Source organism: Nerophis lumbriciformis, linkage group LG18, assembly GCF_033978685.3.
Source record: "Nerophis lumbriciformis linkage group LG18, RoL_Nlum_v2.1, whole genome shotgun sequence".
Taxonomy (NCBI): domain Eukaryota; kingdom Metazoa; phylum Chordata; class Actinopteri; order Syngnathiformes; family Syngnathidae; genus Nerophis; species Nerophis lumbriciformis.
In genome coordinates this window covers 14,923,003-14,948,872 of record NC_084565.2, presented here as the reverse complement: position 1 = coordinate 14,948,872, position 25,870 = coordinate 14,923,003, and the positions used below count along the sequence as shown (strand labels likewise).

General features: G+C 39.5%; 1 protein-coding gene across 1 annotated transcript in view; it reads right to left on the bottom strand.

The window, feature by feature from the left end:
* The window catches only part of adat1 (adenosine deaminase tRNA specific 1), a 39,721-nt gene extending 14,488 nt beyond the window's left edge, over positions 1–25,233 (bottom strand). The window contains exons 1-5 of the mRNA XM_061977723.1: positions 24,963–25,233; positions 17,276–17,344; positions 7,362–7,416; positions 7,154–7,284; positions 1,553–2,087 (exon numbers count right to left, since the gene is read on the bottom strand). Coding sequence (XP_061833707.1) covers positions 1,553–2,087; positions 7,154–7,284; positions 7,362–7,416; positions 17,276–17,344; positions 24,963–25,104 — 932 coding nt within the window. The 5' untranslated portion in view covers positions 25,105–25,233. The remainder of the gene's footprint in view (positions 1–1,552; positions 2,088–7,153; positions 7,285–7,361; positions 7,417–17,275; positions 17,345–24,962) is intronic.
* Positions 25,234–25,870: the final 637 nt, after the last annotated feature.

Here is a 25,870-nt window from a genome sequence, read left to right as displayed (position 1 = left end):
ATTAAAATACAACCTGTATTTTAATGGGCCCTTAAATACTGGTTCTTTGGGCCTTTTGCTTTCTTTCTCCTTTTACTTTGAGCCCACTCTCTTGGCACTCAGCGGTTCACACCACATGCACACAAACGCCACATCACCTGCAGCGTGACCTACACCACTGTAAGTGCACCACTATCATGTGTGCTCTATTGAAGCGGTCTAGATTTTATACATTTATATTAATTGAACTCATTATTACTCAACTAAATGTGTATTATATTAATGCATGAGAAAATGGTTTACAAATGAGGACAGATGTGAACAAGAGCATGTATTGTCTATGTGTTATGATGTAAATGATCGGTGTGCACTGCAAAAACTGAAATCTAAGTAAGATTAAATATCTCAAATAAGGGTGATATTTGCTTATTTTCTGTCTGATAAGATAATTCTTCTCACTAATCAGATTTTATGTTAAAGTGTTTTACTTGTTTTAAGACAAGTTGTTTGGACGGCGTGGCGCAGTGGAAGAGTGGCCGTGCGCAACCCGAGGGTTCCTGGTTCAATCCCCACCTAGTACCAACCTCGTCATGTCCGCTGTGTCCTGAGCAAGACACTTCACCCTTGCTCCTGATGGGTGCCGGTTAGCGCCTTGCATGGCAGCTCCCTCCATCAGTGTGTGAATGTGTGTGTGAATGGGTAAATGTGGAAGTAGTGTCAAAGCGCTTTGAGTACCTTGAAGGTAGAAAAGCGCTATACAAGTACAACCCATTTATCATTTATCATTTAAGGGTTTTGGTCCTAAATTATCTCAGTAAGATATTACAGCTTGTTGCTGAGATTTTATGACCTATATTGAGTAAAACATGATTGAAACTAGAATATCAACTGTTGCAAAGCTGTGTCATCAACACTCACAAGTATAAAACTACTTTTTTAAAGTAATAATTTCTTATTTTAATCATGACTTTGACACAATTGTGTCTCATATTAAAACAGATGACAGCCAAATGGACTTTGCTGTTTTATTTTCAATGAAACAACAGAAAATACGTTCTTATACAATGGTACAGTTGTTATTAGTGAGTATATACTTATTTTAAGGTATTTTTGGGTTCATTGAGGTTAGCTAATTTTACTTGTTTTGGAAAGTCTTGACAAGCCACATTTTCTTGTTCTATTGGCAGATAATTTTGCTTAGGTCAAATAAAATACCCCTAATTTTTGTTTTGTTTTTTCTTGTTCTTGAACACTGACTTTTTGCAGTGTGGTTGTAATGTATACTTTTGTGTCAATGAAAGGGCATTTTATGACTTTTCTTAATTTGATTACATGCTATAGAATAATTTTATTGCATGATTTGTGTATCTTTTTAATTTAGGTAGCCAGGGACTGCAGATGGAAATGAGCTATTTAGCTATAATCTGGTGCAGAACACATCGGTCTTTGAGCTTAATGTTTCTATGCATTGTCCCTTCAAATAAAGACTAAACTAAACTATTAAACAAATCATCAAACAATACATAGTTGTAATAGATGTATATAATAGAGAATTCATTGAGGTGTGCCTCACCTGGTGTACAAAGCTCTTTGCATGGATTGGTGGCTGTAGTTGCACATTCCCACCACCACGGTGTTGAAGTAGAGCGCCCCCTCTAGGTAATGGGCTAGCAGGGCACCCTGGAAGCCCAGCACAGCCCAGCGAGCCAGCTTGTCACTGCATGACAGAGACAGAGTGGGCTCTCCTCGGCCAGGCTTCACACGCAGAAGCCCTGTGCTGTGGTACCCTATACCGGGTCGCAGAGGGTCTGCCAGGCCACCTTTCACACACTTGGCCCCTGTTCTGTGAATGTCTGGGACCTGAAGGATTGGTCCGCTTTTGTCACCATCTCGCCAGGAACAGCATCGTTTGGAGTCTTCATCAAGATCCAGTTTCGTCTCCTCAGTGTGGTGTTCTTGTACACAGAACCTCTTAGTCGACGAAGTACATGCTTTACTTTTTCTTTTCAAGCCTCCTCCAGTTGCTCCTCCATCCTTCATCATGGATGTGACACAAGTACACGGTTGAGACTGACTGTCAGTCATGGGAATGATGGAGGCGTCGCCACCTAAGAAACATTATTTTAGTTATTAAGTACTAATCTGTCTTTGTAATGGTTGTCGTGTCCTCCGGAACAAAGAGTAAAAGAACCATCTGGACTGTTATAGGCGCACAGATCAAAAGCCAGCATCTGTAATGGTATGGGGGTGTATTAGTGCCCAAGGCATGGGGAACTTACACATCTGTGAAGGCACCATTAATGCTGAAAGGTACATACAGGTTTTGGAGCAACATATGTTGCCATCCATGCAACGTTATCATGGACACCCTGCTTATTTCAGCAAGACAATGCCAAGCCACGTGTTAGTTACAACAGCGTGGCTTAATATTAAAAGAGTGTGGGTCCTAGACTTGCCTGCCTGTAGTCCAGACCTGTCTCCCATTTAAAATGTGTGCCGCATTATGAAGCCTAAAATACCACAATGGAGACCCTGTTGAACAACTTAAGCTGTATGGGAAATAATTCCACCTAAAAAGCTTAAAAAATTGGTCTCTTCAGTTCCCAAACGTTTACAGAGTGTTGTTAAAAGGAAACGCCATGTAACACAGTGGTAAAAATGCCCCTATGCCAACTTTTTTGCAATGTGTTGCTGCCATTAAATTCAAAGTTAATGATTATTTGCAAAAAAAAATTTTGTTTCTCAGTACGAACATTACATATCTTGTCTTTGCAGTCTATTCAATTGAATATAAGTTGAAATGGATTTACAAATCATTGTATTCTGTTTTTATTTACGAATTACACAAAGTGCCAACTTCACTGGTTTTGGGTTTTGTACATCACAATTTACACAGCCATGACTCAGCAGTAGAGATGCGCGGATAGGCAATTATTTCATCCGCAACCGCATCAGAAAGTCGTCAACCATCCGCCATCCACCCGATCTAACATTTAATCAGAACCGCATCCGCCCGCACCCGCCCGTTGTTATATATCTAATATAGACGATGCAAGGCATTAGTGAGGTTATAAAGCTTTTGCCTGTTAAAGAAAGGAGACTGATCCAATGCAGCACAGACATTCGCGTGCCACGCTGTCAGGGCCCAGACGCACACCAGTGCGCAATCATATGGGAGCCGCGCTGAGCGCACCTCCAAGCGCGTCTCGCTGCCGGCGACGGCCGGGTATGGGCCCGACGCTCCAGCGCCATCCATTTTCAGGGCTAGTTGATTCGGCAGGTGGGTTGTTACACACTCCTTAGCGGGTTCCGACTTCCATGGCCACCGTCCTGCTGTCTATATCAACCAGGGTGAGCCCCACCCCTTTCGTGAGCGCACTGCGCGCGGAGTGACCCCTGTTACGCGCCCCCGGCAACAGGGGTGGCGGGCAGGTAAGCTGCGCGGGCGGAGCGCGCGGAGTGACCCCTGTTACGAGCCCCCGGCCACGGGGGTGGCGGGCAGGTAAGCTGCTTACCTGCTGCGCGTGACGCCGGCCGCGGCGAAGGCGGACGAGGCGGGGTGTCGGTGCGGTGGGCGCGGTGGTGACCCTGGACGTGCGTCGGGCCCTTCTCGCGGATCGCCTCAGCTACGGCTCCCGGTGGGGCCCTCTCGGGGGAAGGGGCCTCGGTCCCGGACCCCGGCGAGGCGTCCCTTCTCCACTGCGTAAAAGTGTCCATCTCTTCTTTTTTTTTTCTTCTGTTGTGGCATATGCTGCAGGTGCCTGCTCGTTTTTCGTATGTGGGAACCAACATTTAACTATGTATATATATTTCCGAATTGGTTTAACTGCCACCCGCCTGAATCTATTTAAAATCTTTTTTTTTTTTTTTTCAACCGCCCGACCCGACCCGCGGATAAAATCTAATTTTTTTTAATTTCATCCACCCGATCCGCGGATAATCCGCGGACTCCGCGGTTGTGCCCGCAAACTGCGCATCTCTACTCAGCAGGTAACGGCTTTTCATGAAGAGTTTTGTACGTAAATATTTAAATTAATTCAATATTTGGAATCAATTATCAGGATGAATACACTCTGAACACACCTCACCAAAGGACAGTCATATTGGACAAACTCACACGATAAAATAATCAAGGGTTCATCGTTTGAATTTGGACCGTTCCAGTTCCTCGTTTTGATTGGGGTTCCCAACAATTCTTGATTCGCAATTTGTTATTCTTATAGCCTGTGTGTTTATTTCTGTACCTGACGGTTTTGGCTACAACTGTTGCCTTCCTCAGAAGTTGTCATGTGGGGGAAATAAACACAGAGGTCGAGCTATTAGAATAACAAATTGCATAATTTTTTGAAGACCTAATGAACCTCTTTGGATTAATTCTTGATTCGGATTAATTTAGGAGGAAGGGTCAAAATGTATTATGAATCTCTCACAAGTTTATTTTCAAGCAGAACAGTCTTTTGCTACATTGCGCTTTAAATGTTGCAGCTTTTATGTATTTATATTTGTATTATATTCATGTATTATATGTTCAAGAGACAGAATTAGGGGTTTCTGTGCTACCGCAACCCAGAGTGGGGAAAAGCGGTAGAAAATAGATGGATGACATGTCTGTGACTGCTTCCTAATAAAAATGTTTATAATGAAATATAATCATTTCAATGTTATATTTTCACATATGTGTGTAACTACTTTAGTTATAACGTACAATTTAGTGGTGTTCCGTTTTTTACTTGATCCTGTTAACCATATTTTACAAATCACATGGCGTGAAGAAAAAGTTATGTTTTTGCATATTTAATCATATTTACACTATTGACTGGAGACTTAAATCTCATCACAGTCCCGTTATTTTAATATTAATACTACTTTGTTAAATCACTGTAATTTTCTTACTGTCAACATGTTACTAGCTTAAATTTAAAGTTAAAGTTAAACTAAACACTAGGTGTGGTGAAATTACTACCTGCATTTGACCCATCCCCTTGTTCCACCCCCTGGGAGGTGAGGGGAGCAGTGGGCAGCAGCGGTGGTCGCGCTCGGAAATGATTTTGGTGATTTAACCCCCAATTCCAACCCTTGATGCGGAGTGCAAAGCAGGGAGGTAATAGGTCCCATTTTTATAGTCTTTGGTATGACTCACGACCTACCGATCTCAGGGCGGACACTTTAACCACATGGCCACTGAGCATATACCATTCATATAACATATTCATATTCATAAAACATAGCATATAACAGTCATATAAAACTGAAATGATTACATTTCATTATAAACATTTTTATTAGGAATGTGTTTATATTTCCTGTATTTGATAATTCCATGTTAAAAACTCACAATGAGTCATTTTACCATTTTCTTCAAAAATTAAATAAATTTTCCTGACGTTTGAAGTACGCAATATTTTTGGCCGCTATGTCATGATATGGTCACTTATTAATACAAACCCCGTTTCCATATGAGTTGGGAAATTGTGTTAGATGTAAATATAAACGGAATACAATGATTTGCAAATGCTTTTCAACCCATATTCAGTTGAATATGCTACAAAGACAACATATTTGATGTTCAAACTGATAAACATTTTTTTTTGGCAAATAATCATTAACTTTAGAATTTGATGCCAGCAACACGTGACAAAGAAGTTGGGAAAGGTGGCAAAAAATACTGATAAAGTTGAGGAATGCTCATCAAACACTTATTTGGAACATCCCACAGGTGTGCAGGCTAATTGGGAACAGGTGGGTGCCATGATTGGGTATAAAAGTAGATTCCATGAAATGCTCAGTCATTCACAAACAAGGATGGGGCGAGGGTCACCACTTTGTCAACAAATGCGTGAGCAAATTGTTGAACAGTTTAAGAAAAACCTTTCTCAAACAGCTATTGCAAGGAATTTAGGGATTTCACCATCTACAGTCCGTAATATCTTCAAAAGGTTCAGAGAATCTGGAGAAATCACTGCACGTAAGCAGCTAAGCCCGTGACCTTCGATCCCTCAGGCTGTACTCCATCAACAAGCGACATCTGTGTGTAAAGTATATCACCACATGGGCTCAGAAACACTTCAGAAACCCACTGTCAGTAACTACAGTTGGTCGCGACATCTGTAAGTGCAAGTTAAAACTCTCCTATGCAAGGCGAAAACCGTTTATCAACAACACCCAGAAACGCCGTCGGCTTCGCTGGGCCTGAGCTCATTTAAGATGGACTGATACAAAGTGGAAAAGTGTTCTGTGGTCTGACGAGTCCACATTTCAAATTGTTTTTGGAAACTGTGGACGTTGTGACCTCTGGACCAAAGAGGAAAAGAACCATCCGGATTGTTATAGGCGCAAAGTTGAAAAGCCAGCAACTGTGATGGTATGAGGGTGTATTAGTGCCCAAGACATGGGTAACTTATACATCTGTGAAGGCGCCATTAATGCTGAAAGGTACATACAGGTTTTGGAGCAACATATGTTGCCATCCAAGCAACGTTACCATGGACGCCCCTGCTTATTTCAGCAAGACAATGCCAAGCCACATGTTACATCAACGTAGCTTCACAGTAAAAGAGTGCGGGTACTAGACTGGCCTGCCTGTAGTCCAGACCTGTCTCCCATTGAAAATGTGTGGCACATTATGAAGCCTAAAATACTACAACGGAGACCCCGGACTGTTGAGCAACTTAAGCTGTACATCAAGCAAGAATGGGAAAGAATTCCACCTGAGAAGCTTAAAAAATGTGTCTCCTCAGTTCCCGAACGTTTACTGAGTGTTGTTAAAAGGAAAGGCCATGTAACACAGTGGTGAACATGCCCTTTCCCAACTACTTTGGCACGTGTTGCAACCATGAAATTCTAAGTTAATTATTATTTGCAAAAAAAAAATAAAGTTTATGAGTTTGAACATCAAATATCTTGTCTTTGTAGTGCATTCAATTGAATATGGGTTGAAAAGGATTTGCAAATCATTGTATTCCGTTTATATTTACATCCAACACAATTTCCCAACTCATATGGAAACGGGGTTTGTAGATGTATATGAGTATTATGAGAAAAAAAACCCTGAAATGTAAGTTTATCTAGATTGTTACAAGCAGCAAATGGCAGTGACTAGTTGGAATGGTGCATTGGATAGTTGTAGACTTTTGCACAGTACTTGAGAATGAGTCATGTGTAACAATGAACTTACACGGTGTGTGGCTGCTGAAGAAGACGAAGGAAACTCCAGGCTGAAGTCTCCATTTCCCTTGACGCTCTGCCTGACAAAACACAGAACTTCCTTTTCCTCTCACAGCTCTGTGAAGCTCCTGAATTAAATACCTGATAATACAAACATTTACGTTGAATACAAATAAAGATCTTTGCAAATCATATATGCCAACTGAGGACGTACACACCTGACACACCCTCTTCTTGCGATGACTTCTGCGTGGCTGTCATTGAGCACGTCTCCTAATGACACATGAGAAATCTGCATTTCAGAGGATGCTCCTGCGTCCACCCACCATCGTCTAGACCAGGGGTGTCCAAACATTTTGACTTTGGGGCCACATAAGGCTAAAAAAATGTGGCTGTCTTTAGTTTCCAATCATTTCTACAACTCTTATTTTTTTGTGATAAAGTGATTGGAGCACACACTTGTTGGTCACAAATAACATTCATGTAGTTTGGTTCTTTTGTGAATTAATTATGGGTTTACTGAAAATGCGACCATATCGGCTGGGTAAAAAGTATACATCCAGCAATGTTAATATTTAGTTACATGTCCCTTGGCAAGTTTCACTGCAATAAGGCACTTTTGGTAGCCATCCATAAGCTTCTGGCAAGCTTCTGTTGAATTTTTGACCACTCCTCTTGACAAAATTGGTGCATTTCAGCTAAATTTGTTGGTTTTCTAACATGGACTTGTTTCTTCAGCATTGTTCACACGTTTAAGTCAGGACTTTGGGACGTCCATTCTAAAACCTTAATTCTAGCCTGATTTAGCCATTCCTTTACCACTTTTGACGTGTGTTTGGGGTCATTGTCCTGTTGGAACACCCAACTGCGCCCAAGACCCAACCTCTGGGCTGATGATTTTAAATTGTCCTGAAGAATTTGGAGGTAACCCTCCTTTTTCATTGTCCCATTTACTCTCTGTAAAGCACCAGTTCCATTGGCAGCAAAACAGGCCCAGAGCATAATACTACCACCAACATGCTTGACGGTAGGTCTGATGTTCCTGGGATTAAAGGCCTCACCTTTTTTCCTCCAAACAGAATGCTGGGTTTTGTGGCCAAACGCCTACATTTTTGTTTCATCTGACATCACATGGACAAAGATAAGACCTTCTGGAGGAAAGTTCTGTGGTCAGATGAAACAATTTGTATCGTCAATGTCATGTCTGTTGATCATGTTTTTGTTTGGCTATGTTCTGTTTGGGTTTTGGGCTCTTTTTAGTTCCTGTTTGCGCACTCTTGTTTGTTTTTTACCATAGCAACCATTAGTTTCACGTGGTTCACATTTTCACTCACGCACCTGTTGTCAATCATGTCACTGTTATTTAAGCCTGTCTTTGTCTGTTGGTCGTCCTGGCGACATTACCTCTGCTCACTTCATGCCAAGATTACCCTCTACTATCCATGCTACCTTTGATATCCATGCCATAGTTCCATGCTTTTCAAGTAAGTTTTTGCTTATGACCATAGTTCAGTTTATGTGTTGACGTTCTTTTGTTTCATAGCCAAGTTTGTTCTCCGCCTTGTGCGCGCCTTTTGTTTGTACCCTTTTTGTAGTTAATAGTAATAATAAAACATGTATTTCACCTTCACGCCATGTCCGGTTCAGTTCTGTTGCATCTCGGAAAAACATTCCACGCAGTAATTTGCGTCGCCAAAGTCCACGTCGTGACAGTCAATATCCTCAAAAATAAGGCTTTACCGCTTTACCGCATGTTGTACTGTCGTTTTAAATGTTTGGCAAACTTCTCTCTTCAATTAGGTATGTAATTAATATGCAGACATAAATCCTTGCGATGGCTGATTACAAGTAAAAACTGCTGTGCAAACTTGATCACACAGGCACTCTGAATGAGACAAAAACAGAGTTGGAATAATTATCAATTGAAAAACTGACATTTTGCTTCAAAATTGTAACTACAACTCGTGTTAGTGTAGTAAGTTAGATATTAAATTTGTTTGGATGCTTTATCTAATTACATTACATGTGTATTTAATATCTATATTACGACCCTAACATCAGAATGTCAGGACGTGGATATTTACGCAGCTTGCTGTGAGATTTGTTCTCCCATGATGCAAACGGACTAGACCGGACATGGCTTGAAGGTAAAAACATGATTTAATCTTGACTATAACTCAATAAAGTAAAAAACAAAAAGCGCTCACAAGGTGAAGGCACGAACTTGGCGCAGGGAACAAAACTAACACTTTAACGTGAACTATGGACATAAAACAAACAAAACTTACTGTGGCCAGAAAAGAGCAGCATGAACAATGGCATGAGCAGAGCATGAAATGAACATCAAGCATAAAACTATCATCAAGAACTATGGTAACGCATGAAACGAACATCACAGAGTAATGTCGCCAGGCCGACAAACTGGCAACGACAGGCTTAAATAGTCTCTCCTGATTAAAGCAAGTGCGTGTCCTGAACAAATGAGGCAGGTGAAAACGAATGAGTCGGCATGGAAACTAAAACAAACAAGGGTGCACTAAAAACAGGAACTAATGAAGTCCAAAACTAACAGAACATAACTAAACAAAACATGACCTAGACCACAGATCATGACACAGAACTGTAAATCATATTTAATGTATCACACATTATATTTAATATATACAGATTATATATCATTATATATACACAATTATATATAATATATACTGTACATACTATATATCATTGTATATACATATATACATTATATATGCATATAGTAGGTGTGTATATTTATTATATACACACATATATACACAATATATATATATATACAAATACACATACATACATACATAATAAATATACATACATATATATATACATACATGTAAATATACATACATATGTAGACATACATATACATACATACGTATATATACGTACATATATACTCGGGCAGTGTTTTTCAACCTTTTTTGAGCCAAGGCACAATTTTTGCGTTGACAAAAATCCAGAGGCACACCACCAGCAGAAATCATTAAAAAAGGAAACTCAGTTGACAGTAAAAAGTTGTTGTCGCAAATGTTGGATATGACTTTAAACCATAACCAAGCATGCATCAATATAGCTATTGTCTCAAAGTAGGTGTACTGTCCCCACCTGTCACATCACCCCCTGACTTATTTGGACTTTTTTGCTGTTTTCCTGTGTGTAGTGTTTTAGTTCTTGTCTTGCGCTCCTATTTTGGTGGCTTTTTCTCTTTTTTTGGGTATTTTCCTGTAGCAGTTTCATGTCTTCCTTTGAGCGATATTCCCCGCATCTACTTTGTTTTAGCAATCAAGAATATTTCAGTTGTTTTTATCCTTCTTCCTGGGGACCTTGTAGATTGCCATGTCATGTTCGGATGTACATTGTGGACGCCGTCTCTGCTCCACAGTAAGTCTTTGCTGTCATCCAGCATTCTGTTTTTGTTTACTTTGTAGCCAGTTCAGTTGTAGTTTCGTTCTGCATAGCCTTCCCTAACCTTCAATGCCTTTTCTTAGAAGCACTCACCTTTTGTTTATTTTTGGTATAAGCATTAGACACCTTTATACCTGGACCCAGCCTCCCGCTGTTTGCGACATCCATCCATTTTCTACCGCTTATTCCCTTTTGGGGTCGCGGGGGGCGCTGGAGCCTATCTCAGCTGCAATCGGGCGGAAGGCGGGGTACACCCTGGATATGTACAAAGCAATTAGCTACCGGCTGCCACCTACTGGTATGGAAGAGTATTACACGGTTACTCTGCCGAGCTCAACAACAACACATCATTTGCAGACTATAATTACTGGTTTGCAAAAAAATATTTTTAACCCAAAAGGTGAAATTACATAATCTCCCACGGCACATCAGACCCTATCTCACGGCACAGTAGTGTGCCGCGGCACTAACACTGTACTAGGGGTGTAAAAAATAATCGATACAAACCGATAACCAATTTATCTTTAGAGATATGAACACATCATTTGTCGAGCCGCTGGATTAATCTATATATAGTATGGACCGGTCGACTTCCGGTTGAAAAGTCACAAATTGGTTGGTTGTCGATCTACTACGACAGTGTTTTTCAACCACTGTGCCGCGGCACACTAGTGTGCCGTGAGATACAGTCTGGTGTGCCGTGGGAGATTATCTAATTACACATATTTGGGTTAAAAACATTTTTTGCAAACCAGTAATTATAGTCTGCAAATGATGTGTTGTTGTTGAGTGTCGGTGCTGTCCAGAGCTCGGCAGAGTAGCCGTGTAATACTCTTCCATATCAGTAGGTGGCAGCCGGTAGCTAATTGCTTTGTAAAGGCAGGTAAAAAGGTGTCTTATGCTTAAACCAAAAATAAACAAAAGGTCAGTGCCGCTAAGAAAAGGCATTGAAGCTTAGGGAAGGCTATGCAGAACGAAAGTAAAACTGAACTGGCTACAAAGTAAACAAAAACAGAATGCTGGACGACAGCAAAGACTTACTATGGAGCAAAGACGGCGTCCACAATGTACATCTGAACATGACATGACTATCAACAATGTCCCCACAAAGAAGGATAAAAACAGCTGAAATATTCTTGATTGCTAAAACAAAGTAGATGCGGGAAATATAAGACATGAAACTGCTACAGGAAAATACCAAAAAAAGAGAAAAGCCACCAAAATAGGAGCGCAAGACAAGAACTAAAACACTACATACAGGAAAACAGCAAAAAACTACAAATAAGTCAGGGGTGATGTGACAGGTGGTGACAGTACACCTACTTTGAGACAAGAGCTATAGTGATGTATGGTTGGTTATGGTTTAAATTCATATCCAACAATTGCGACAACAACTTTTTACTGTCAACTGAGTTTATGATTTCTGCTGGTGGTGTGCCTCCGGATTTTTTCAACGCAAAAAATGTGCCTTGGCTCTTAAAAGGTTGAAAAACACTGTACTACGAAATATGGCCGCTTTAATGTTGCTAGATTCCTGTGATGACATAATACGAGAATTCTCGTTTGTGACTGACGACACTGCAACATACTCAGACAACACTAAACAAGTTTACAAACAATGCACCACCTAATATTAAATCTAAAATGTGGTTAACGTATAGATTTAAAAAAAAAACGGAATGAAGACACTCAAGCGGGCGATGAAGGAGCTGAGGATGCTCATGCTAGCAGAGCTATCAACTCTCAAGACAAGGACACAGATTTGAAAGATCTCCAGTCCCAACTTAGACACAACTCTGCGAGGTAATCACATAAACTACTACACTGTTAATTAGGGATGTATACCAAGTACCAGTATGTTTACAAAGTACCAGTACACGTGCGAATGTTCCTGGACTCCAGCTCAGCATTCAACACCATCATTCCGCAGCACTTGGTGAGCAAACTGGCCCCCCTTGGATTCAGTACCCCCCTTTGCAACTGGCTGCTTGACTTCCCCACAGACAGACCCCAGTCTGTGAGAGTGGGCAACAACACCTCCAGTGCCATCTCCCTGAGCACCGGCTCTCCCCAGGGTTGCGTCCTGAGTCCACTGCTGTTCACGTTGGTGACTCATGACTGCTGCGCCAGGTCCACTACTAACCACATTGTGAAGTATGCGGACGACGCGACAGTAGTGGGCCTCATCCGTGACAACAATGACATGGACTACAGGGAGGAGGTGAAACATCTGGTTGACTGGTGCAGAACCAACAACCTGGTCCTGAATGTCAACAAGACCAAGGAGATCATCGTTGACTTCAGGAAGCACCAGTGCAGCCACGTTCCACTCTTCATCAATGGCACAGCGATGGAGATAGTAAGCAGCACCAAGTTCCTAGGGGTGCAGATAACTGACAATATGACCTGGTGCCTACACACCGGCGCTCTTGTAAAAAGAGCTCAGCAGCGCATGCACTTTTTGCGTCGGATGAAAAGAGCACAGCTCCCTCCCCCCATTCTCACCACATTCTACAGAGGCACTATAGAGAGCCTGCTGACCAACAGCATCTCTGTCTGGACTGGAGCCTGCAATGCCTCAGACTAGAAGTCTCTCCAGAGAGTGGTAAGGACGGCGGAAAAGATCATCAGGACTCCTCTTCCTCCTATCCAGGAGATCGCAAAAAGCCGCTGCCTGACCAGGGCTCAGAAAATCTGCAAAGACTCTTCCCACCCCCACCAAGGACTGTTTTCACTGCTGGACTCTAGAAAGAGGTTCCGCAGCCTCCGAAGCAGAACCTCCAGGTTCTGTAACAGCTTCTTCCCTCCTCAGGCCGTAAGACTCTTGAACGCATCATAATTAAATTAAATTATCCCCTCAACTCCCCCCAAAATGGATTAACTCGCTGGAATAAAAAAATACAATATAACATACATCTATAAACGTGGACGCATGTGAAACAGTGCAATATATTATCTGTACAGTAATCTATTTATTTATTTATATATATTTATTTATTTTATATATGTATTTATATTAGGGCTGAAACGACGCGTCGACGTAGTCGACGTCATCGGTTACGTAAATACGTCGAGGATGTTTTTGTTCGTCGACGCGTCGCATATTTACGTCACACTACCGTCATGGCGGAGCGCAAAGCAGACGATGCGAGCGGTGCGAGCGAGGGGAAAAAAGCACGCCAAAAGTCGTCAAAAGTGTGGGAGTATTTCAATAAACGGCCTAAGAAGAAACGCTACTTTTACTCCGCTACTTTTATCTACATTCAGCTCGCTACTCGCTACTAATTTTTATCGATCTGTTAATGCACGCTTTGTTTGTTTTGGTCTGTCAGACAGACCTTCAAAGTGCCTGCCTTACTGGTGACGTTTCACTTCGTTCCACCAATCAGATGCAGTCACTGGTGACGTTGGACCAATCAAACAGAGCCAGGGGTCACATGACCTGACTGGCTCCGAGCTAACTTCGGGTGTTACCATTTAGTGGTCAATTGTACGGAATATGTACTGTACTGTGCAATCTACTAATAAAAGTTCCAATCAATCAATCAAAAGTGTGAAGGAAAAAAGACCCTTTTTTTATTTCAACCGTAAAGACTGACTGCACAGTTCCTGTCTTCACAATAAAAGTCCCGCTCCATCGCGCCTGCGCTTTCAAAATAAGAGTCTCCGAAAGCCAGCGCAAACAAGCTAGCAAGCTACGGAGTTTGCCGCCAATGTATTTCTTGTAAAGGGTATAAAAACGAATATGGAAGGTGGACAAATAAGATGCCAAATAACAACCACTTTCATGTGGTATTAGACAGAAAGGAGGAACTTTTTTTCTCCTCTATTTGAAAACGTGGACGTTACCAGCACTGCTTCCTGATTACAATCAATGCAAGTCATCAGAATCAGGTAATACACCAACTTATATTCTTGTCTTCATGAAAGAAATGAATCTATATGTTAAACATGCATTTATAATTATTAAAACACCTTTAACATGTAAACAAAAACGGCAAAATAAATAAATATAAATGATATACTGTATATATCAATATATATATATATATATATATATATATATATATATATATATATGTGTGTGTGTGTGTGTGTGTGTGTGTGTGTGTGTGTATATATATATATATACACACACATATATATATATATATATATATATATATATATATATATATATATATATGATATGTGTGTGTATGTTACTCAGTACTTGAGTAGTTTTTTCACAACATACTTTTTACTTTTACTCAAGTAAATATTTGGGTGACTACTCCTTACTTTTACTTGAGTAATAAATCTCTAAAGTAACAGTACTCTTACTTGAGTACAATTTCTGGCTACTCTACCCACCTCTGCTAATAATGTTGTTGTATGCACACTGTGTCGAGCGGAAATGGCCTATCATAGCAGCACAACAGCAGCGTTCTTGCCATCACCATCAACTAGTCAATCGTCCGCGTGAGTATACGTTGTCATCATTACACAAAAACATGAATGTGTCCTTTGTATCTGCGTTGTAAATTCATAAACTAAAGCACCGTTTCGCTCTGAGAGGAGCGTTTGGCGTGCCTGTTCAGTGTTTACAAAGACGCGCTCCTCTTTAACGCTAACGTTAATTAGTTGTGCAAATACCTTTTACAACATTAACAATTACGTATACTATGTACAAACGAACAATTAACTTTCACTTTAATCATACTATCATTGTTGTGTTATTAAGCAAAATAAGCAAAAGTTTTACTTTTGTTGAAATGTTTACACTGTTGTTACAGAATATTTCGTTTTGCACTTTTTTGTATTGGATGTTTATCTTTATTTTTGCACATTTTAGCAAATAAGCAATACTTTTACTTTTGTTGAAATGTTTACACTGTTGTTACAGAATATTTCCGTTTTGCACTTTTTTGAATTGGATGTTTATCTTTATTTTTGCACATTTTAAAGCAAAATAAGCAATACTTTTACTTTTGAAATGCTTATACTATTGCAGAATATTAAGATTTGCACTGGATGTTTACTTTTATATTTGCACATTAAAAGCAAATAAGCTACTTTTAATTTTGTTAAATGTTTACATTGTTACAGAATATTTTGTCATGTTGTTGTCAATGTTGACTGAGTGGCCATACTTTTTTTTTTGTAAATAAAAGCCATGCCTTTTGAAAAAACTGGCCTACATTAATTTTTTCATCTTCATTTTAAATAAAAAAAATAATCGGTAAAAGGAAAAATAATCTATAGATTAATCGAAAAAAATAATCTATAGATTAACCGTCCATCCATCCATTTTCTACCGCTTATTCCCTTTGGGGTCGCGGGGGGCGCTGGAGCCTATCTCAGCTACAATCGGGCGGAAGGCGGGGTACACCCTGGACAAGTCGCCACCTCATCGCAGGGCCAACACAGATAGACAGACAACATTCACACTCACATCCACACACTAGGGCCAATTTAGTGTTGCCAATCAACTTATCCCCAGGTGCATGTCTTTGGAGGTGGGAGGAAATAGATTAACCGATTTATCGAAAAAATAATCTATAGATTAATCGATAGAAAAATAATCGTTAGCTGCAGCCTTAATTTATATATTATTTATATATATTTATTATTTATATATGCACCTTATTGCTTTTTTATCCTGCACTACCATGAGCTTATGTAACGAAATTTCGTTCTTATCTGTGCTGTAAAGTTCAAATTTGAATGACAATAAAAAGGAAGTCTAAGTCTTAGTATGTTTTAGTACCGGCATCTAATTGGGTCAGTCCTGGACCGTGAAGATTCTGGACTAATGATCCTGCTTCTGGTATTTTTAAATCCATCTGATCTTCGTAATTATGACACGCTGTCACATTCGGTTCAGCTGCTGCTGCATACACATAACAAATCAGCATGTAATAATTACAAATAAGAAGCAACACCACACAAAAGTTTGTAACACAACAATTCCCCCTCCAAAGTTTCAAGTGAACGCCACTTAAAGGCAGAACTGCACTTTTATTTTTGGGATGTTCCTATCGTTTACAATCATTATCAAAATAGTAAATAAATAAAGTATTTGAGCTTCTACACTGAAGCTGCTGTTTAGTTTACGTAGTGGCACTTAATTGTATCTTGCACTTGTGTTACTGTGGTGTTATGACACCCCTGCTTGATGCACAGCTTGGTTTTCTCTGTATTTAATTGTTGCTACCTGAGCAAACAACAGTAAATTTTGTTTACAGCTTCTTTTCTTTAAGTTTACGCATTGCAATGCCTTGACGTTGCCTTGAAATTGATACTTCTACTACTTGCTCATAATTATTACTGGCACCGCCAGCTGCTCGCCGCTGCTGTTTTGCCACTCAAAAGCTAAGTGCTATCTTTCTACCAGTGTGCTTTTAACTGTTTTACATCTTTCTTTATTCCTTCTCCAACATATTTAGTAGTCTTATCAAACTTACAAAGCACCCACTCTCTGTTTCAACACCTCACTTTCAGCAAGTTAGCTGCTAAGCTAAGTTTGTATAAATATATATATATATATATATACACATGTATATAGACATACATATATATATATATATATATATACACACACATGTATATATATGTATATACACATACATACATATATATATATATGTACATACATACATATAAATAAATATATATATAAATACATGAAAGAAAATAAGCCACCCACCTTTCGGACTCATGGTTGTTTTTCCGATGCATTTGGTCCCAGTTCCAAGGGACAGCACTTCTTTTTCAACTACAAGATAAAAGCAACATGAGGATTTCAAAACTTGTGACAAATTTCCATTTAAATTGATTCAGAGTTGTCTAACATCGATGATGAAACATATTTGTATCTTTTAATTGCATTAACATATCAGCCTTTTCTTGTTACATCGCACCTTATTGCTATTATTTGTTGTTTATTACATTTTGAAGAATATGTCACCGGCAAATTGGAAATGAGCTCCGGGCCACTGTTTGAATTATATCCTATTCTATCCATCCATTTTCTACCGCTTGTCCCTCTCAGGGTCGCGGGGGATGCTGGAGCCTATCCCAGCTGCATACACCCTGAACAAGTCGCCACCTCATCACAGGGCCTACACAGATAGACAACATTCACACTCACAATCACACATTAGTGTCAATCTAGTGTTGCCAATCAATCTATCCCCAGGTGCATGTCAAAAGAAAAAAATTTGTTATCAGTGGTGTGCCGTCAGGGCCAGCAAGGCCTTCTCTGCTGGCCTAACATAACCAGAAATTATGATCATAATAAAAAATACAATTTTTTATTTTATTTACTTACCTAAATATCTAAAATTATTCATATTCTCTTCATGTCGTATTATGCTTGGTCCAGTGCTGTTGTTTTTAGTTTTATTTTGTATCCAATCAGAATTCAGCTCGCTTATATTGCCATGCTGTACCAAATCTGCCAGACGCCTTCAGAATCAACAATGCGGGTGTCCGTGCACTGTAAGCCACCGGGGACATACAGTGATTGACAGTCGCGGTAGCCAATCGGATCACAAATTGTTGTCAGTAAGGCCTTCTAGATGGCCTGACGTTGAACGTGACCTTTACGCATCCTGTGATTGGATACTCATCGGGACCGTTAGCGGATGAATTTGAGAACACAGAGTTGAGAGACAATTGCGATAGCCAATCAGATCACAAGTTGTTGACAGTAGATGTTCTGTTACAACTAAAAGGTGTAAATTCTTGTTGTTAAAGTGTGTCATGCTAGTCTTTTAATTAACCTTGTTAAATGTGTATTTGTCGCCATCATGTGGTCAAAACAGTTAATATATCTTTGAGAAGTGTGTACTGTGAATCAAACTTTATTGACCGGAAGTTGCATAAGCCAGGCAGAGAAATTTACGGTATATGTTTTAATTGCTGATGCGTTTTAATTGATTTTTAAATGTGCCAGAAAATAACCCGTTTTGTATACTGTTGATGTGTTTTAATGCACAGTAGAGTGTAAATGTGTTCCTGTATAGTATTTCTCCAGCAATGGTCATGTGGTGACATCAATTATGGTATTTTGAGAGGTAATCATTGAAGTCGGAGACCACTGAAGGCCGAGGTAGGAAACGCGTGGCCCGCCACTGATTTTTATGCATATGTACCGTATTTTTCGGAGTATAAGTCGCACCGGAGTATAAGTCGCACCTGCCGAAAATACATAATAAAGAAGGAAAAAAACATATATAAATCGCACTGGAGCCCGGCCAAACTATGTAAAAAACTGCGACTTATAGTCCGAAAAATACGGTAAATACTGTATATTCAGTTATAAACATTCATTCACTTTCTTCTTTCCTTCATGGATCTAAACATTACCGCTGCCGGTATTTTTCCTCTATATTTCTGTTGTAATATTATCAGAATATGTTTGTTCTATTTTTGGCCAAAGTAAGACAAAGAAAAGAATCTGAAGTTGTATTTATTTTTTAGTTTTAATGCCATGATTTTAATAGTTCGGCCCGCGTGTGCACAGACTTCCTCCATGCGGCCCCTGAAATAAAATGAGTTTGACACCCCTGTATTGAGGGAAAGAGTTAAATAACTAAGTGTTTAGTTTAGTAGGAAAAAAAAGAGCTGGGGGGCGGAGTGGCTTGGTTGGTAGAGTGGCCGTGCAAGCAATTTAAGAATTTCAGATTCGATCCCTGCTTCCACCATCCTAGTCACTGCCATTGTGTCCTTGGGCAAAACACTTGACCCAGTGCCACCCGCACTGGTTTAAATGTAGCTTTGAGTCTCTAGGGAAATGCGCTATATAAAAATAAATCACTTCACACACTTTTGCTTATTTGATACTACCTCATTTCCATGTGTGATACTGATAAGTCATTCACATCACACTAGAAAAATTCACGTGTTTGCATTTTGTAATTGTCAAGAAACGATAGAGAATGTACATCTATATCAGGGGTGCCCACACTTTACAGCAGGCGAGCTACTTTTTAAATGACCGAGTCGAAGGGATCTACCTCATTCATATGTATAATTTATATGTATTTATTTATAAAAGAGACGTTTTTGTTAACAAGTTAAAAGGTGTTTAATGATAATACAAGCATGTTTAACACATATAGAGTCCTTTCTTTCCTGAAGACAAGAATATAAGTTGGTGTATTACCTGATTCTGATGACTTGCATTGATTGGAATCAGACAGTAGTGATGATAACGTCCACATTTTTGAATGGAGGAGAAAAAAAGTCCTCCTTTCTGTCCAATACCACATGAAAGTGGTTGCTTTTTGCCATCTTATTTGTCCAGCTTCCATACTCCTTTTTATACACTTTACAAGAAATACATTGGCGGTAAACTCCGTGGCTTGCGGGCTTGTGCACGCCAGCTTTCTGAGACTCTTATTTTGTTAGCGCAGGCAGGATAGAGCAGCGCTTTTATTGTGAAGACAGGAACTATGTGGTCAGTCTTTAGGCTTTTGACAGGAGGTGTGGTTGAAATAAAAACTGTTTCTCGCCCCCCTGACGGTCTTTTTTTCCCTTCACACTGAGCTCGCAGCCGCCAGCGTCATTTCACAAGACCCTCGGGTGCCGTTAATGTCAATCAAGTGACGAAAGTAACGTCATAGTGAAGATTTCTGATCGCTAATTTTTATGAGTACTTTTTCAATGCCTAGTTGGCGGTCGACTGACACACCCTCCGCGATCGACGTAATGGACAGCCCTAATCTATATCAACAGAATGATAGCTTATGTACGAGGAAAGAAAAAGAGGGGGAAAGTGTGGAAAAAAATCATACAAAAGAATCAAAGTGAAGTAGAACAAACTGATGTGTACATACAGTATATAGCAGGCCTGTGCAATTATTTTGACTCGGGGGCCAAATTTAGAGGGAAAAAATGTGTCTGGGGGCCGGAATATCTATTTTTAGGAACACTAATACAAAACCTCACAATAATGTCTGATTGAATGCTAAAAATGTTATGAGAGACCGCCTTAAAAAACGGAATGGAATTGTAATTTTCCTTACTGAATGAAACACCCAGAATGTACATGAAAATAAAGAATGTGGGATTTACAATATTAACTATGAACGATAAAACACTGAATATTGACAACATATGAACGTCACACCCCCTCTCGATTGACATATTTTACATTCAAGCGAAACGCAACAAAAACGCAACAAACACAGCGAAATATGAACGCGAAGGGTAAAAAAATTAACCCACCTACAATCTGATACATCTGATATATCACTAAGCTTTACAACTTTGTTGTAAAAATCTCCTTCCATGTTTGTTCCTGACACCCGCATTTCACACTGTGGAAACACTCCCCACCCACACTGCTTGGTGCCTCGTCTTAGCTGCTGTGACTTAGATTACCATAGTAACTAATTAGATTACCATAGTAACTAGTACATCATGCAAAAGCGCAGATTCTAACCATTGAAATACTTTGTATAGTACAAGACTTACGGTAATTTGAAAACATCACTGCACAACATAATGGCAGCTACAGTTACCATCTTAAAGATCTAAAAAAATTATTTGGGAATGTCCAGCTGGCCCCCGGGCTTTAATTTGCCCAGGTCTGATATATAGCTTACACAATTAAGAAGATAAGCATGCATACAGTCAGTGCCGCCCCAACCTAAACGCAGAACATGCGCTGTGCGTAGAGCCACGGGATCTGTTGGGGGCCCCGTTTTGTTACCGCAAAAGTATTCCTAGCTGCTTCCCGGGACGGCGTGGCGCAGTGAAAGAATGGCCGTGCGCGACCCGAGGGTCCCTGGTTCAATCCCCACCTAGTACCAACCTCGTCATGTCCGTTGTGTCCTGAGCAAGACACTTCACCCTTGCTCCTGATGGGTGCTGGTTAGCGCCTTGCATGGCAGCTCCCTCCATCAGTGTGTGAATGTGTGTGTGAATGGGTAAATGTGGAAGTAGTGTCAAAGCGCTTTGAGTACCTTGAAGGTAGAAAAGCGCTATACAAGTACAACCCATTTATCATTTATTTATCATTCCCGCTTTGTCACTGATAAGAATATACTGTGATGCCACATTTCCCCATGTTGCCCCTGTGGCTCTCGTGACGTAGTGCAGAAGTGTCAAACTCATTTTAGCTCAGGGACCGCATGGAGGAAAATCTATTGCCACGTGGGCCGGGCGGGTAAAATCATGGCATAATAACTTAAAAATACAACTACGACAACATCAGATTTTTTTCTTTGTTTTACTTTGGCCCAAAATAGAACAAGTACATTCTGAACATGTAGATATCACTAATAATCCTCTTGACAAAACACTTCAAGTTAGTTGAAAATTCTGACAAGAAAAATATGTGCCGTATCAAAAACACCATGAAGAACACAATGAACTTAGACTTAATCTCAGTGTAGCTACAAAGCAATTAAACTAAGTCACAGCCCATCTAGGATTGAACAAAAAACATAATAAAGCATGAATAAAAACTCTTCTATGTATCAACTATCTCATTTGTCATTTAACATTATAATTCAGTGCGAACAAACCATACAAACTGAGGTACAAATTATTCAAGAGGGTTGCGTTACTCCCTGCCTTCTAGGCATCACTGTGTATTGATAGAAAAATAAAAGCTGTGCAACATGTGAACAATGTCAACAAACCAACAATAAAAACTTGAGACTGACAGTATTGCAGTAAATCTCACACTGTTCACGTTCTTTAAATTTGCACAGAAAACACTCATTTTTACAGAACTATATCAATGTGCGGTGTATAATCCAGCATATCACATAGGGTTACCAAATGTTTATTTTACTCCTGTTTGTTTTACGTTGGGTCGAGGGGGAAGAGTTGCAGTCCCGCTTTAGCGTGTACCTCTTGCTTGGTATACTTGTATATTTGCTTGCTTAACATAATTACTATTGCGACATCTAGTGGACACATTTATAACAGCAGTTTCTTTCATTTATAAATGCATCTTAATTTTAACACTGAGCGAACTCGTCTCGGGCCGCATGTTTGACATCGCTTCCGTAGTGGAATAGTGCTTGTCTTGCAAAGCAGCAGGCACTGCAGTCCAATTTCAGTGGAAGTTAAGGTTAATAAATGTATGTTTTAATTATTTTTAACATTTTTTATTTCGAAGTTAAAAAAAGCTAATTATTGAAAAGTTTATTTTACATGAGTCGTTTTAGTACAAAACATGAATCCGATTAAATTCAAGATTGAAAAAAAATGTAAATAAAGTATAGATGTCCGATAATATCGGCCTGCCGATATTATCGGATAAATGCGTTAAAATGTAATATCGGAAATTATCGGTATCGTTTTTTTTAATTATCGGTATCGTTTTTTTTTTTGTTTTGTTTTTTTATTAAATCAACATAAAAAACACAAGATACACTTACAATTAGTGCACTAACCCAAAAAACCTTCTTCCCCATTTACACTCATTCACACAAAAGGGTTGTTTCTGTCTGTTATTAATATTCTGGATCCTACATTATATGTCAATATATATCAATACAGTCTGCAAGGGATACAGTCCGTAAGCACACATGATTGTGCGTGCTGCTAGTCCACTAATAGTACTAACCTTTAACAGTTAATTTTACAAATTTTCATTAATTACTAGTTTTAATGTAACTGTTTTCATATTGTTTTACTTTCTTTTTTATTCAAGAAAATGTTTTTAATTTATTTATCTTATTTTATTTTATTATTATTTTTAAAAGTACCTTATCTTCACCATACCTGGTTGTCCAAATTAGGCATAATAATGTGTTAATTCCACGACTGTATATATCGGTTGATATCGGTATCGGTAATTAAAGAGTTGGACAATATCGGATATCGGCAAAAAGCCATTATCGGACATCCCTAAAATAAAGTATGAAAACAACTATAATGGTGAGGGGGCCTGCAAATAAAATTATGCTTAGGGCCCCAATTTAGCTTGGGGCGGCCTTGCATAAAATGGTAACATTAAAGGCCTACTGAAACCCACTACTACCGACCACGCGGTCTGATAGTTTATATATCAATGATGAAATCTTAACATTGCAACACATGCCAATACGGCCGGGTTAGCTTACTAAAGTGCAATTTTAAATTTCGCGCGAAATATCCTGCTGAAAACGTCTCGGTATGATGACGTCAGCGCGTGACGTCACGGATTGTAGAGGACATTTTGGGACAGCATGGTGGCCAGCTATTAAGTCGTCTGTTTTCATCGCAAAATTCCACAGTATTCTGGACATCTGTGTTGGTGAATCTTTTGCAATTTGTTCAATGAACAATGGAGACAGCAAAGAAGAAAGCTGTAGGTGGGAAGCGGTGTATTGCGGCCGGCTGCAGCAACAACACAAACACAGCCGATGTTTCATTGTTTACATTCCCGGAAGATGACAGTCAAGCTTTACCATTGGCCTGTGGAGAACTGGGACAACAGAGACTCTTACCAGGAGGACTGAGTTGGATGCGCAGACGCGGCACCGTGAGTACGCATGCAGCTGCGGCTTTCAAACACTTCATCGCTTGCCCGTACGTGTGTGCCGCTATGTGCTGGTCACGTACGTAACTTTGGGGACTTTGGGGAAATATATGTGCTGTATGAACTTTGGGGAGGTGAACGTTACTTTGGGCTGTGGGATTGAGTGTGTTGTGCAGGTGTTTGGGTTTTATTGGCGGGTTATATGGACGGGAGGGGGGAGGTGTTTGTTATGCGGGATTAATTTGTGGCATATTAAATATAAGCCTGGTTGTGTTGTGGCTAATAGAGTATATATATGTCTTGTGTTTATTTACTGCTTTAGTCATTCCCAGCTGAATATCAGGTCCCACCCGCCTCTCACAGCATCTTCCCTATCGGAATCGCTCCCACTGCCCTCTAGTCCTTCACTCTCACTTTCCTCATCCACAAATCTTTCATCCTCGCTCAAATTAATGGGGAAATCGTCGCCTTCTCGGTCCGAATCGCTCTCGGTGCTGGTGGCAATGATTGTAAACAATGTGCAGATGTGAGGAGCTCCACAACCTGTGACGTCACGCTACTCGTCTGCTACTTCCGGTACAGGCAAAGCTTTTTTATCAACTTTATCGTCGATGTTCTCTACTAAATCCTTTCAGCAAAAATATGGCAATATCGCAAAATGATCAAGTATGACACATAGAATGGACCTGATATCCCCGTTTAAATGAGAAAATCGCATTTCAGTAGGCCTTTAACATAAATCATTCAATACATGGCTTCCGAAACCAGAATACATAAAACAACTTTGAAATGAATATCTACTTGAAAGTTGAAATAACTTAAACGTAATAACTAATAATAAACGAATTACCAACAAGTAGCGTTATTAACAATACAAATGAATGATTTGGAATAATAACAAAAATACCTGAGTGAGAATTTGCACTTTGGCTGATTTTGACCACAGCGGCCAGCAGCGTCCACTCTCTGCCGGGCTCAGGCTTCCCCCTGCGGGGAAGCGCGGCGAAGCTCTCGTAGCACAACTGAGCAACTTCATCCGCAGTTACCATATTGGTTAGACGCTAAATGTATAATTGAAGACAAAATGTAACGTTAGAATTTTTTGTTTACCGCCTTGCCATAGAAATACAACACGCAGGAACACGGAACTAAACCGGAAACGCTACGGCAACTCTACCGGGACGGAAGTGACGTCACCGACATCAGACGGAGTGGAACCAGCGACCTTTTGCTAGCCAACATATTAATAAAAATAGCCTTTAAATTGATATATTTGTTAAAAACAATTAAAGTGATTTAAGTAGCCCTTTTTGGATTTGTTTTTTTTTTCAAATTCTTTCAGAATTATTATTTATTAAAATGTAATACTCTATCTGTATTTGCTTTTGTTTTCTTTCCTTCACACACATATATATATATATATATATATATATATATATATATATATATATATATATATATATATATATATATATATATATATATATATATATAGTAATGCAAATAGTAACAACACGTTTCTATGGTTGATATTGTGTGAAAAATTATTTTTATTAAAAAAATATAAAAATGTTTGTTGTTGTGCTGTTTACATTCATATGTTTTCCAGACATATGATAAACGTAAGTAATCATTTTATTTTTGTATTTCAAGCTCTTACTTCATTTGTCACCATTCCAAGCATGCCTACATTTCACTGGAAATCTCGTAAGTAAAGAACAGTAGAAGACACAAAATCTACAACCAGCAATACATAAATATCATATTAGTGCCTGTGTGTAAACTTGTGTGCTTTTTAGTTACCAACTAAAACAC